The sequence below is a fragment of the Salvelinus sp. IW2-2015 genome, linkage group LG4q.1:29 (assembly GCF_002910315.2).
Source record: "Salvelinus sp. IW2-2015 linkage group LG4q.1:29, ASM291031v2, whole genome shotgun sequence".
Taxonomy (NCBI): Eukaryota; Metazoa; Chordata; class Actinopteri; order Salmoniformes; family Salmonidae; genus Salvelinus; species Salvelinus sp. IW2-2015.
In genome coordinates this window covers 42,733,769-42,749,578 of record NC_036842.1, presented here as the reverse complement: position 1 = coordinate 42,749,578, position 15,810 = coordinate 42,733,769, and the positions used below count along the sequence as shown (strand labels likewise).

Sequence of the window (15,810 nt, the reverse complement as noted above, 5' to 3'; positions counted from 1 at the left end):
AATTTGGCACTTCGCGGCCAGCAGAGTTTGACATATGACTGCAGTTTGCATTGAATTGTGGGTCATATCAACCCCGCAAGTCAAAGTTGTTCACTCACTCCCTCAAGCTAATTCGAGGGGGCAACGTTAGTGTATTGGACCTCCACTTAAGATGGCAATCAAACTGCATCCGGTTTCGACAGGGATTCCGCAGAGAGAAAGTGGCTAGCGCAAGGGGGTAAAAATAACGTGTTTGGACTGCAGCCTTGGTGTCTCTGGATGGTTTCAGGGGTTTCTCGGGTGACGAAGAGGACTTAGTTCCGGGTCAGCCCTTTCCTCACGCTACGGGAGTAGCAGGGGAAAACCTAGTATCAAATGCATCGTTCATTGAACTGTGCCACAGTTTGGAGTTGAAGTGGCAGTGTTCACCCCCGCGGCATAAGTCATCAAGGTTCGGTGAGAAGTACCTGGCACCTGTGGCTGCCACAGTCAAGCACCACTTAACCCTGTTTCCAGACTAGAGGAATTGACAACCTGGTCCAACCCACATTCTGCTAAGCTGATGCTGCATGTGTGTTCCCCCCTTCATGGATCTGGAAGGGATGGAGTGGATGAAAAGTTAGGTCAGGTCAGGGTTCCATAGCCACAGGCAGAGCAATTGAAACTAGAGCAGCAGCACAATCAGGTGGAAATGGGGGCAGCAAGGAGTCATCAGGCCAGATAGTTCTAGGGCTCAGGTCCTCCGGGAGGGAGAGAGGGAGAATTAGAGGGAAATTGTGTCTTCTGCTTTTCCCAACACCCTGCAGTGCAGCACCCATGGTCAATTGCAGGAGATGGTACATAGGAGCCTTCCAGCTACCAGTTTAGCTGCATAGGTTGATACGTTGATCATTTGAATCAGCTGTGTAGTGTTAGGAAAAAATAAGGCTTGATTGAGAAACAGGATTAAGAAACAGAGGTTGGAGAGGCAGACCAGCAGCTGGAGCAACATAAAAATGGGAACTGAACTTAACTGGCAGCTGGAACACTGCTGGTCATTGATCCCATGGACCATCTCCAGCCATTGAGCAAGGCACCTAACCCCCCACAACTGCTCTCAATCCAGGGGCTCTGCACTGCTGCTGATCCTGTGTCAACTTGTGTGTATTTATTGGTGTTGGGAAAGGGAGAAGACACATTTTCAATTCTAACCAATGGATTATAATGTTGTATTAAATTCCTATTTGGAGTCACCCACGTCTTTATGTAGCCAGGTGGTAAAAGGGACGTTTTTTTTTGTTGCTGAGTTTATATGGACGGGCAATGTCAAAGCGGCATAGACTGAGATACAGTATATAGTATAGAACACAGTAAACTTCCCTTTTAGGACCCTGTCTTTGAAAGATAATTAGAAAAAATCTAAATAGCTTCAGAGATCTTCATTGTAAAGGGTTTAAACACATTTCCAATGCTTGTTCAATGAACCATAAACAATGAATGAACATGCACCTGTGGAGCGGTCATTAAGACACTAACAACTTACAGACGGTAGGCAATTAAGGTCACACTTATGAAAACTTAGGACACTAAAGAGGCCTTTCTACTGACTCTGAAAAACACCAAAAGAAAGATGCCCAGGGTCCCTGCTCATCTGCATGAACGTGCCTTAGGCATGCTGCAAGGAGGCATGAGGACTGCAGATGTGGTCAGGGCAGTAAATTGCAATGTCCGTACTGTGAGACGCCTAAGACAGCGCTACAGGGAGACAGGACGGACAGCTGATCATCCTCGCAGTGGCAGACCACGTGTAACACCTGCACAGGATCGCTACATCTGAACATCACACCTGCGGGACAGGTACAGGATGGCAACAACAACTGCCTGAGTTACACCAGGAACGCAAAATCCCTCCATCAGTGCTCAGACTGTCCGCAATAGGCTGAGAGAGGCTGGACTGAGTGCTTGTAGGCCTGTTGTAAGGCAGGTCCTCACCAGACATCACCGGCAACAACGTCGCCTATGGGCACAAGCCCACCGTTGCTGGACCAGACAGGACTGGCAAAAAGTGCTCTTCTCTGACGAGTCGCGGTTTTGTCTCACCAGGGGTGATGGTTGGATTCACATTTATCGTCGATGCAATGAGCGTTACACCGAGGCCTGTACTCTGGAGCGGGATCGATTTGGAGGTGGAGGGTCCGTCATGGTCTGGGGCGGTGTCACAGCATTACATGAAGACATCCTCCTCCCTCATGTGGTACCCTTCCTGCAGGCTCATCCTGACATGAACCTCCAGCATGACAATGCCACCAACCATTCTGCTCGTTCTGTGTGTGATTTCCTGCAAGACAGGAATGTCAGTGTTCTGCCATGGCCAGCGAAGAGCCCGGATCTCAATCCCATTGAACACGTCTGGGACCTGTTGGATCGAAGGGTGAGTGCTAGGGCCAATCTACCAGAAATGTCCGGGAACTTGCAGGTGCCTTGGTGGAAGAGTGGGGTAACATCTCACAGCAAGAACTGGCAAATCTGGTACAGTCCATGAGGAGATGATGCCACTGCAGTACTTAATGCAGCTGGTGGCTACACCAGATACTGACTGTTTCTTTTGATTTTTACCCCCCCCCCCCCCCCTCCCTCAGGGACACATTATTAAATTTCTGTTGGCACATGTCTGTGAACTTGTTCAGTTTATGTCTCAGTTGTTGAATATTTACACATGTTAAGTTTGCTGAAAATAAACGCAGTTGACAGTGAGGACATTTCTTTTTTTGCTGAGTTTATATACATACAAGTGACATTATTTAAAGTGACTAGTGTTCCATTTATTAAAGTGGCCTGCAGATGCCTTCAACCACCCTACATACAGTTGAAGTCAGAAGTTTACATGCACCTTAGCCAAATACATTTAAACTCAGTTTTTCACAATTCCTGACATTTAATCCAATAAAAAATTCCTGTCTAGAATGTGAAATGTCAGAATAATAGTAGAGAGAATTATTTATTTCAGCGTTTTATTCTTTCATCACATTCCCAGTGGGTCAGAAGTTTGCATACACTCAATTCGTATTTGGTAGCATTGCCTTTAAATTGTTTAACTTGGGTCAAATGTTTTGGGTAGCCTTCCACAAGCTTCCCACAATAAGTTGGGTGAATTTTGGCCCATTCCTCCTGACAGAGCTGGTGTAACTGAGTCAGGTTTGTAGGCCTCCTTGCTCGTACATGCTTTTTCAGTTCTGATGACAGATTTTCTATAGGATTGAGGTCCTATTGAGGTCCAGGGCTTTGTGATGGCCACTCCAATACCTTGACTTTGTTGTCCTTAAGCCATTTTGCCACAACTTTGGAAGTATGCTTGGGGTCATTGTCCATTTGGAAGACCCATTTGCGACCAGCTTTAACTTCCTGACTGATGTCTTGAGATGTTGCTTCAATATATCCACAAAAATTTTCCTCCTCATAATGCCAATCTATTTTTGTGAAGTGCACCAGTCCCTCCTGCAGCAAAGCACCCCCACAACATTATGCTGCCACCCCCGTGCTTCACGGTTAGGATGTTGTTCTTCGGCTTGCAAGCCTCCGCCTTTTTCCTCCAAACATAACGATGGTCATTATGGCCAAACAGTTATATTTTTGTTTCATCAGACCAGAGGACATTTCTCCAAAAAGTACGAGCTTTGTCCCCATGTGCAGTTGCAAACCGTAGTCTGGCTTTTTTAATGGCGGTTTTGGAGCAGTGGCTTCTTCCTTGCTGAGCGGCCTTTCAGGTTATGTCGATATTGGACTTGTTTTAATGTGGATATAGACACTTCTGCAGGTGTTCTGGGATTGATTTGCACTTTTCGCACTAAAGTACGTTCATCTCTAGGAGATAGAAGGCGTCTCCTTCCTGAGCGATATGATGGCTGCGTGGTCCCATGGTGTTTATACTTGCGACCTATTGTTTGTACAGATGAACGTGATACCTTCAGGCGTTTGGAAATTGCTCCCAAGGATGAACCAGACTTATGGAGGTCTACAATTTTTTTTCTGAGGTCTTGGCTGATTTATTTTGATTTTCCCATGATGTCAAGCAAAGAGGCACTGAGTTTGAAGGTAGGCCTTGAAATACATCCACAGGTACACCTCCAATTGACTCAAATTATGTCAATTAGCCTATCAGAAGCTTATAAAGCCATGACATAATTTTCTGGAATTTTCCAAGCTGTTTAAAGGCACAGCCAAATTAGTGTATGTAAACTTCTGACCCACTGGAATTGTGATACAGTGAATTATAAGTGAAATAATCTGTCTGTAAACAATTGTTGGAAAGATTACTTGTGTCATGCACAAAGTAGATGTCCTAAGTGACTTGCCAAAACTATAGTTTGGTAACAAGAAATGTGTGGAGGGGTTGAAAAACGAGTTTTAATGACTCCAACCTAAGTGTATGTAAACTTCCCGACTTCAACTGTACATCTGAGTGAGTGAACTGTGAGGATGAGAGATCAATGTTGGCCATTCCATTTAAAAACAGTGTAATACTGTTCAGGAGTCAGATTGTCTCAGCACGGTAGTGTACAGGAGGGTTAGAGAGATATGCCAACTTACAGTCATGGGTACAGGCGTTTCATCAAGGTGTTGTAGGAGGAAGTAGTGTAGGACCTTGAGAGCTTCTGGATAGGGCTGAGTGGCTGGACTGTGTGAATGGTACTTTGAATGAGAGAGTGTAGGGGGAATCAGTAGTCAAGTCATATCAGACTGCCTCTGTATCAATGATCATCAGCCCCCCTGACAGGTGTTAGGTATACATTCAGAAAATTGTCATAGTATTTCATTTAGTAGCCGCACACATTTTTACATTTTGTCAATTAGCAGACGCTCTTATCCAGAACAACTTACACTAGTGAGTGCATACATATGTGCTGGTCCCCCGTGGGAATTGAACCCACAACTCTGGCATTGCAAGCGCCATGCTCTACCAACTGAGCCACATAGAAAAGGCATATGTGTGCAGTCCTAAGCATCTGCCTTTCAATAAGCAGTAAAATAAGGTTTGTGAAATATACCCACATTAATAGAAGGCTGATTTTAACTTAATGCACTGGATCAAGTGCATGTTGCGGGCACATTCCGACCCCCCCCCCACACACAAAGTTGAATGTGTTAGAAATTGCTATGCAAAGGGACAGTTAGCTATTTTATTTAACTAGGCAAGACAGTTAAGAGCAAATTCTTATTTACAATGACTGCCTACCCCGGCCAAACCCGGACGACGCTGGGCCAATTGTGCGACGCCCTATGGGGCTCCCAATCACGGCCGGATGTGAAGCAGCTTGGATAGTTAACCATTTATAGTAACTGCAGTTCATTATTACTCAGTTAATAAGCATCAGCATCAGCCAGGCAGAAGATCTAGCTAAGATAGCTACAGAAAGTAATGGAGAAATTAAAAAATGTATGCAGCAGGTACTTCCGGCCGGGCAGCTTCATCTTGTAGCAGTTTGAGGGACTAACTTACTTCCACTAGCAGCTAGCATGTGTATAGCCAGTAGACAGTTTGGTCTAGCTAGCCAGCCTGCTAGCTAGTCAGTTAGCCAGCAGTAATGTTAGACAGCTAACCAGGCAGTGCAAGCCAACTTCGTTTAGTTGTTGTTGAGTTTGTTCTATTGGCATGCTAACGGCATGATAAGTTAAGCATCTCAGCTAACATGACAATTTTTATCTTCCTGACACACAAATATCTAATCCTTTCTCTGTGCTGCAGACACTGCAGCTCAACCCAGACTGTAACAAACACCCGCTATGCACAGTGAATATTATATTAGGGGGCGTGTACTTCCAGGTATGAAGAAAATGAAAAAATGGGATATAAATGTTATCATTTATTTTCTATTACTCAATGCCATTAACGAGAAAAACTAGTTGACATCTGATTTTCGTTCATAAAATGATGAAACCAAATCCAATAAAATTTGTCATTTCAGGTTTTTCCACAATTTGATTTGAATGAAAATCAAACTGCCAAAACATACACGGACCGATGAGTTATCCTGTTAGAGCTTTTGTGCTGAATCCACTTCTGTCTTTCTGATGCCATGATGTAAAGTCATGTAACAGGAGGGAGATTCCAAGATGTGGGAAGTGTGCAGGAGGGCATGGGACAGAGGATTGTGTAGTTTTGGTGGAAAAACATAGGGATTCCCATGTGCCTGGGTTCGGAAGTGTCTGGTGCGAGAGAGACATGTTGAGGTGGCCAGAGTAATGCAGAAGATGTCATATACTGAGGCAGTGAAGATAGTAGGAGGAGGATGGGTCAAGGGTGAGGGATCCTGAGAGGATCCCTGTCAGTAGTAGATCTGTGCCAGCAAAGAGGGATAGGCCAATGAGTGATATATGCTTCAGTAAGGTTGGCTTCTTAGCAATGGTTATGAACTGTACCGCAGAAATGGAACAAAAATCACAGAAAATCGATATTGTTGTGGCAGCTGCAGAGAAGTACTTGGGTGTACAAGATTTGACTTCAGAAGAGTTACATGGTGTGTTGAGTGGTGATCTTCTGTCCTCCCAGGTCGTTGGCATGGTGTAGGAGCAGGTAGAGTCAAAGAAGTGGAATGGGGTAGTGGGTTTTTAATGAGTGTAGGGTGAAAACACAGATGGAAGGGTGTTTTTTTATGTACTTTGTAAAAATAAAAAGTGTAATGATTTACACTCCAGTCCAGTTGGTGGGTGTAAAGCACCTTGGGATTGCCAACCGCCATTTAAAAACCAAAGAAGAAAAATAAGAACCTGTACCTCCTGGTCGTTGTTGAGCACATGACTCCATGTTTTCAGATATTTCCACAAAGATTTTTTATAACTAACCCAAGATAGACCAGAGCCTGTCGTTTCCAATGGTAGCGCATTAATCCTAATGGGCAGAACAAGCAAGGAGGTGGGCATGGCCAATGACGAGCTAGTGAGATCCTATTTACGCGTTCTAGCATTTATTTGTATATTTCCGTAAGGAATGCCTACTCAGTGAAATTCGCAATAACTTAAACGCAAAAAAAAAAAAGGTTAAAGTCTACAAAATGCAGTCCACTCTTACATATTTTATGTTTGAAAACATAAAACTATACGAGATCAAATGTTTCATCGATGAGAACATTTGCAAAATGTCGGCCAAAATCCATCTCGCTCCATCTTCTCCCTCTGCTGGCCACTTGGCTTCCTCTCCTCAACATATTTGGTAGTAAGTGGAATCGCCAACCGGATAGTTCACATTTATACATCCGGTAAAATATCTTGTAAATTTTTCTAGCTGCGATTGCCATCTGTGTTTTCATTGCATCACGTTTCAAGATGGCTGCCATTTCAGATGAACATTTTTCTTCCTTGCAAATTCTTTTAAAGGTAAGCTATCTACTGTTTGTCGGCTTTGCTGTATTTATTAGTGTGATAATCTTTGTGTTATCGGTTTGTTATATCAGTCGATGTATCGGTCGCTTTTGTTCATTTCGTAACGTTAGCTAGTTACGTTAACTAGTTTGATTATTATGGCTGGCTTGCTGTATGGAATAGGCTCTGATAAGTTTACAGTACTATAGCGGTGCGTAAAATCACTCGGGAAGAGTGGCGTGTATTCATGGGTGCCAAGGGAAGACAGGCTAACCCCAAAAACTGGACCAAGAAAAAAACGTTTTTCCTTCAATTCCCAATAAGCTGAATGCATATCACCGGGAAAGCATCCGAGCGAGCGAGACGGTGCCCCTCTGAAAGATTAGTGGAATCTGTGTGGGTAGCTTGACAGGTAGGATGACTGACAGTGGAGGTGAACAGGTAGTCACGGGTCAGGTGACAGGAATGGATGAGACTGAGGCAGGAATTCCTTTAACCATAAAGTGGTATATTTACTGGGTAGTCTGTGCTGCATAACAAAGGAAACAGAATAACATGTATCCAATCAAATTCATAATCACAAAGATCAAATCATTCTCATTAACATAATTAGGTAATTCAGTTCAATAAGAAGTCAATAGGTATCCTCATTGAGTCATTTAGGCTCGGAACTATTCATCATAATCATGAAGAATAATACAAATAATTCAATCAGTTATTCAGTCTATAATCTCCATCAATTTCATATCAGAATTGATCAGTTCAGCAAACAATGACGTTTCATATTTCATCCTTTCAGGTTTGTCTTCATATGTACTTGTCATTTCATTACATATTAACCATATCAATGGCATAATTGGCCTGTGATGATCTGTAGGGCTGTGATCATTGCCCATTTACATTACACAATAGGTCTGAGTAGGCACTTCAAGGTAATAACTATAAACAATAACTGATGGCCCGCTCCCCCGATCGCAACAGAATGTTACCTTTCATCTGAACTGATTCGGTGGATTCGTGGACGCACAGAACGTCTGGATTAGACGGAGTTAAGGAAGAGAAAGCAGCGAGCTTGGGCGATGGCGATTTCCTCGTTTTAATGAGTTGATCTTTCAGACATTTCCACCTTAAAAAGAGTTGTTGCCGCCCATAGACCTTTGTGTTTGCAAACATTGCCGCACGAGGGACAATGCGCACAAGTTGGTTGCAGAACAAGGGAGTTCTTATAGAACGCCATCAAAAAGATCCTCTAAACATGTTGCTTATGAGTGCATTTTTGTCTTATAATTGGATGTTAAGGCTCGTATGAGTGTCCTGCTTAATGTTTGTGTCATTATCGTAAATCAACTGCGTTGTACTGTAACGTAGGGCTGTAACGTAACAAAATGTGGAAAAAGGCAAGGGGTCTTTGTGTTTGCGTGTCCAAGTTGGAAGAAAAAAAACATGACTCACCCTACTTGTAGAGAAAAGCCAAACTGCTCTTTCGTCTATGACTCTGTCATACAGTAGGCTACATGCTTTTACTTTTTGTTGTCCTAACTAAAATGCTTGTTCACTAGCCTTACAACGAGGAGCCAGCTAGTTAATATTAGCCTATATCTAGCTATATATTGAACTTGCATCCTCTCAGGCCTGTTGCATTATGTATGAATTTATGGTTGGAACAGAATTGCCATTATAATCATTGGCCAGTATGGAGAATTAAGTAAAACCACAAGTCAAAATCCCTATCTCCATCCATGGCCAATTTTAGTTACAGTGCATTCAGAAAGTATTGAGACCTAACTTTTTCCACATTGTTACATTACAGCCTAAGTCTGAAATTGATTCGTTTTCCCCCTCAATCTACGCACAATACCAAAGAAAAAGCAGGCTCAGAAATGTTTGCAAATGTATAAAAAAAGAACTTACAGAAGTATTCCGAACTTTGTTGAAGCACCTTTGGCAGCAATTACAGCCGAGTCTTTCTGGGTATGATGCTACAAACTTGCCACACCTGTATTTGGGGAGTTTCTTCCATCCTTCTCTGTAGATCCTCTCAAGCGCTGTCAGGTTGGACGGGGAGCGTCGCTGCACATCTATTTTCAGGTCTCTCCCGAGATGTTCGATCAGGTTCAAGTCCGGGCTCTTCCTGGGCCATTCAAGGACATTCATAGACTTGTCCCGAAGCCACTCCTGTGTTGTCTTGGCTGTGTACTTAGGGTCATTGTCCTTTTGGAAGGTAAACCTTCACCCCAGTTGGAGTTCCTGAGCGCTCTGGAGTAGGTCTTTGTCAAGGATCTCTCTGTACTTTGCTCCGTTCATCTTTCCCTCAATCCTCACTAGTCTCCCAGTCCCTGCGGCTGAAAAACGTCCCCACAGCATGATGCTGCCACCACCATGCTTCACCATAGGGAAGGTGCCAGGTTTCCTCCTGACGTGACGCTTGGCATTCAGGCCAAAAATGGTTCAATCTTGGTTTCCTCAGACCAGAGAACCTTGTTTCTCATGGTCTGAGAGTCCTTCAGCTGCCTTTTGGCAAACTCCAAGCAGGCTGTCATGTGCCCTTTACTGAGGAGTGGTTTCAGTCTGGCCACTCTACCATAAATGCCTGATTGTTGGAGTGCTGCATAGATGGTTGTCCTTCTGGTAGGTTCTCTCATCTCCAGAGGAACTCTGAAGCTATGTCAGAGTGACCATCGGATTCTTGGTAACTTCACTGACCAAGGCCATTTTCGCCCCAATTGCTCAGTTTGACATGGGCGGCATGTTCTAGGAAGAGTCTTGGTGGTTCCGAACTTCTTCCATTTGAGAATGAGTGAGACCACTGTGTTCTTGGGGAATATTCATGCTGCATACATTTTTTGGTACCCTTCCCAGATCTGTGCCTCAACACAATCCTGTCTTGGAGCTCTATGGACAATTCCTTCGACCTCATGGCTTGGTTTTTGCTCTGACATGCACTGTCAACTGTGGGACCTTTATATAGACAGGTGTGTGCCATTCCAAATCATGTTCAATCAATTGAATTTTGAATTTACCACAGGTGAACTCCAATAAAGTTGTAGAAACTTCAAGGATGATCAATGGAAACAGGATGCACCTGAACTCAATTTCAAGTCTCATAGCATAGGATCTGAATACTTATGTAAATAAGGCCTTTATTTGTAATACATTTGCAAAAATGTCTAAAAACATGTTTTCGCTTTGTCATTATGGGGTATTGTGTGTAGATTGAGGGAAACAATTTATTTAATACATTCTAGAATAAGGCTGTAACTAGTGATGTACTGATATGACATTTTTGGCCGATACCTAATATTTTCCTTGCCAAAAAAAGCAATATCGATAACCGATATTTAAAAAATGTGCGTCGTTTTAAGCATTCTAGTACAGTTAAATAGTTAATGGACGCAGCGGTCTCAGTGCAAGAGGCGTCACTACAGTCCCTGGTTTGAATCCAGGCTGTATCACATCCGGCCGTGATTGGGAGTCCCACAGGGCGGCGCACAATTGGCCCAGCGCCGTCCTTTTTTTGGCCGTCATTGTAAATAAGAATTTGTTCTTAACTGACTTGCCTAGTTAAAAGGTTACACACACACACACCAATAAGTTATTTTGTTGGCATTTACCCATGTCCCCATTACCAGTAAAACATCATCAAAACCTATTTCTTTCACTTACTTGCTGTGCTGTGTTGGTGTTCAGTCGTTTCATTCTCAACCAGGATTTCTATGGAACGCCGTGGAACGCTTGCCGTGCGGTAGCAGAGAGAACAGTCTATGACTAGGGTGACTGGAGTCTAACAATTTTATGGGCTTTCCTGACACCGCATATTATATAGGTCCTGGATTGCGGGAAGCTTGGCCCCAGTGATGTACTGGGCCGTATGTACTACCCTCTGTAGTGCCTTACGGTCAGATACCAGGCGGTGATGCAAACGGGCAGGATGCTCTCGATGGTGCAGCTGTAGAACTTTGAGGATCTGGGGACCCATGCCAAATCTTGTGGCAATTGTAACCTTCTGCATCACTTTGAGGTACTTTTATTCCGTAGGCAAACTGCAAATTCCACTATTGTCCCTAATCCTTATTGTGGCTAGCTTCTCAAAACACATAACCCGGTTCGGTCGAGTCTCACTAGCCAGATGAAGCTAGCTGGCTGCTTATAACCTTAGCTTTGGGCAACAGGGCTAGCTAGCTATTTATTTTCATGAACATGAAGTTCAATTTCAATAGGCGATCAAGTGGCTACCTAGCTAATACTTACAAGGATTCCTAACTCATTGCTAAGAATAATGGAAAGGACTGCAGTTTCTACTGGTCATTGTTTTCAGGCTGGTTGTATTGGTGCTATCTAGCTACCCCTGAAGTTGCGGTTGAACAAATAAGGCTTAATTACCAACGCGGTATTGTAAACACATTGTTTGTGGCCGGTGTTTGCTTGCTTGTAGACTTTTGTACACCTTTGACAGTGCTACTTATAGTGGTGGCGCTTGGTTTGCACATGCAATTTCACAACACACAACATTCTATAATATAACTGTTGTAAAAGTGAAAGCTTATTTAACACGCAAAGACCCAAACGGCGTTCCATAGTATGTCATGAAGCTAATAGCAGTGACGCTATTTGTGTAACTCCGGTAGGGCAACATCTGAAAAATAGCACACTTGGTGGTGTGTACCGGTGCTCGACCAGTTGGCGAAAGCCAACATAACCCACAACAGAGAACAATTTTACAATTTGATTGGGCAATGAATTCCATTATCTTGGCGTTTAATGGATTTTGCCTTTGAGTTGTCTCGCTGAAATTTTATTACTCTTTCAAATGACTGCTTAACTTGTTGACTGCTCGATCCACACAGCAGACATTGTGGGCTAGGTTAGGAATGTTGTGGCGTCATTGTCATGTACCTACGCACGTCAGCTTTGACATCGGTTTTGCACATCAGTGTGTAACTGGACAGACATCGGGCGGATACCGATGTTGGCATTTTTAGTTAATGTCGTCCGATTCCAATATGTTCACCGATATATCATGCATCCCTAGCTGTAACATAACAAAATGTGGAAAAGGTCAGGGTTCTGAATATTTTCTGAATGCACTGTAGCTAGCCACTGGAGAACAATACAACAATTCAAATGTTTTCTGTCAACGACATCTGGCTTTTGTTGTGATTGGTGTGAAGCCAAATCCAAACTGGCTTCCCTTGACTTTTTTTGGTGTTGGCCAGGACCATTTATAGTTGAGCTGGTTCAGTTAGCTCAATGCTGATTGGCTTATTTGATAAAAAGCTCAATGCTGATTGGCTTATTTGATAAAGCTCGCTGGCTTCCCTTGCATTCAATGATAGATGGGCTACACATACAGACGGGCACTTATTCGCTTGCTCGGATGCTTTCTCCGGTAAAATACATTCAGCCTCTTGTGAATTGAAGGAAAATGATGGCTTCCCTTGGCACCCATGAATACACGCCACTGTAAGGCTAGTCTTACCTATCCCATAATGTGCCTCTGTAGTCTATAGATGTTCACTGTGAGATCATTCAGGGCTCTTCTGTCTCTAATCCCTTTCATGTCGACTCACTACCATGAATGGGAGAAGGCTCCATCGAAGGATGCAGTGCGGCAGCTGTGTGCTGACAGCTTCCCTTCTGGAGCCCCTGAGTCATGGCGACTCGCGGAAAGTACAGCAGGGACCCTGTCTGTATCTGCCATCGAGGCAAAGGAGGTGAGTGTGAGAAAGTGAAGTGATTGCAATATCAGTCATCAACCAAGGAGAGAAACAGGGTGCACTGCACACAGACGGCAGCTTTCTAATTCTAACTGCCATTCACTAATTCTCATCAGATTCCAAGAAGCGTTTACATGTCAGGGACATAGTAAAGCATGGCGACCCGGGTTCAAAATCTGCGAAGGGCATTGTGCTGTCGCCGTTTCCTACAATATTACTACAGAATGCAGGCCTACTGTATAGAACCACCAACATGACTCTGTACACATATGCTCTAAACCAGTGTCTCTCAAACCACCAGTGTTTGTCAAACTGATCATCTGGGAGAGGACACCAATTGATCCAGTGCTCTTCTCTTCCAGCTTATTGCAGCCCTGCACACCCTTTCTCACCACATCCTATTCCATAACCTGACAGCGCCCGAGCAGATCCTTGTGCTATTCCCCAAGTCATTCCACCCCAGCCTCAAGAACCTCATTACCAAGATTATGCTTGAGCACAGGTCTGTAGCCATTCCTCCCATGCTTACCACGGACCACTTTCTCATGGTTCTACAACGTACATGTCCAATTTTGGGAACTGAAATGGTGTCAAATGTTTGAAATATGGTTACTGATTTTTCTTTTGTTTTTGTAGCCCCACATGGAGAAATGAGGCTCTGTCTAATCAAAGTAAGCATGTTCTTTCATATTCCAGCCCTATTCTATGAACTATCAGTTACGGAATGAGTGTGAATGTGTGCGAGAGAGTGGTACCAACCCTGACACTGCCCCAACTGTTGGTTGAATGTTCTCCAGTTTCGCTGCCCCATCTAGTGGAGATGGACTGGAGAGTCGACATGAAGACGGCATCTGACTCGGTCAGTCGCATGGCTGTGCCCACCTGCCTGGTGCACATGAAGGTATGCCAATGTGCGCCATGCACTGGTCTCCACAAACATGTGTTCTCCTCACCATAATATTACAATTTTCTGCACTTTGTCACATACATCCAGTGCTTGACATGGGCAGGAGCTCACCGGAGCAGAGTACCGGCACCTCAAATGTTCTACTGCTTGAGTTCCTGCACCTCAGAATATTAGCTAAAAAGTATTGTACTGGTACCCATTTCAGTCAGTCAAGCACTGCTTTACATCCATGCACCGTAACACCTTTAAGAGCAATAACATTTATAAATGCTTAGATGCTACACCAAGGGCTGGTTGAATTAGGTCTGGGTATAAGTGACTGTCACTAACATTGTGTTGCCATTGCAGGTGGAGGACTCCAGCTGTCTAAGGGGCAGTGGCGCTCTCTCATCGGTCACGGTGGAGTTGAGCAAGGAGACTCTGGACACCATGCTGGACGGCCTGGGCCGGATCCGTGACCAATTGTCAGTGGTGGCCGGAAAATGAGACCCCCTCACCGGAATGGCCACACCAGAGGCCTTGGGTGCATCATTCTCGTCGATACTCTAAAGTGACTTTTACTCCTCATCTCCTCTCATTTACCTGTACAAATCTGAAAACTGAGAAATCAATTATGGGGGCCCATTTTCTACTAATCGACATGTCTCCAATGTAAACACTTGATAAGGTGGCTCACACGACGTCAGGGTATCAGCCACAAAAGTTTTGCGTCAGTGCCGTTTTAAGGAAAGTGGGAAAGAAGAGGTATCAATTTTAGACATGGGCTAAAAGATGGAAAATGAGAAGAGACTCTTTACTCTAGTCCCGGGGAGGGGAGAAACAAACAAGTACACACACACAATCCCATCATTAGCACTGATCTGGAGTGCCAGAGGGTCTTTTGAATTCAATCTTTGTCAATAAATTAAGAGATTAATGCTGAAGTTTGTCTTTTCACTGCTCTAGTACTAGGACCATCAAATCAGTCAATACACAGGACCAAAATATTGCAGAGCTGGATTACATGTATCAAATGTATTTTAGTCACTAAACGGTTCATCTTCATTCAAATACAAAATTGCTTCAAGTAGTATGTTAATGCCTCATTTCCCTTACAATTATATTGTACACTGCAAATACATCAAGGCAGGCTACAGTCTCTTATTACAGCCTTTTTGTTACCAGGAGGCCCCTACATTTAACATGCAACTTAACAGGCCAAATCTTTGGTGTTGGGATGATTTTTCAAAGATTTCTATAAACAAATATTCCCATATCAAAACACCATATTAAACATTTTGATCAAGTGTGTTGATCTTGTTGCGTGGGAAAGTAGCAGTTAGTAGTGTGACGAAACACATAACTAGCCTGCAGATATTGTTGCACACGCTTTGTCTAGGGGTCCTGTAACACGAATGTGTGCATTTGTGAGAAATCAACGTATGTGCTTAGATGTTGCAAAGGGATACCGCAAACTTACATTGGTCCAGGGCCGACTCTTGACCTCTTGGTTGGCCGTCCAAGCGGATTTTTATTTGTTCAGATGGTGACGAAACACATGTACAAAAAGGAAACCACCAACAGGCATGTCCAAACGAAAGGCCTCATGGCTACCAAACGTACCAGCAGCCTCACAGCTTGCAAGCTGAGACACTGACGATCACCCTAATTGGCAGCACTAATCAAATGTATTTATATAGCCCTTCTTACATCAGCTGATATCTCAAAGTGCTGTACAGAAGCCCAGCCTAAAACCCCAAACAGGTGTGCTTATCAACCAAGCTCAGCACCTGGACCCGGTCGCTGCCATCTGGGGGATTGAGTGTGAAAGGGTATCCTGGACTGTGTCCATTAGTGGTAGAATTTTTTTATTTACCTAGGCAAGTCAGTTAAGAA

The 15,810-nt window shown here is 43.8% G+C and overlaps 1 protein-coding gene across 1 annotated transcript; it reads left to right on the top strand.

Annotated features, from left to right (window-relative positions):
• The first annotated feature begins 7,219 nt into the window (after positions 1-7,219).
• On the top strand, positions 7,220-14,858 carry commd9 (COMM domain containing 9). Its single transcript, XM_023984729.2, has 6 exons — positions 7,220-7,329; positions 12,900-13,025; positions 13,391-13,530; positions 13,665-13,699; positions 13,826-13,929; positions 14,284-14,858. Exons 1-6 carry the CDS (start codon positions 7,279-7,281, stop codon positions 14,419-14,421), a joined length of 594 nt encoding a protein of 197 aa, XP_023840497.1. The 5' UTR covers positions 7,220-7,278; the 3' UTR covers positions 14,422-14,858.
• Positions 14,859-15,810: the final 952 nt, after the last annotated feature.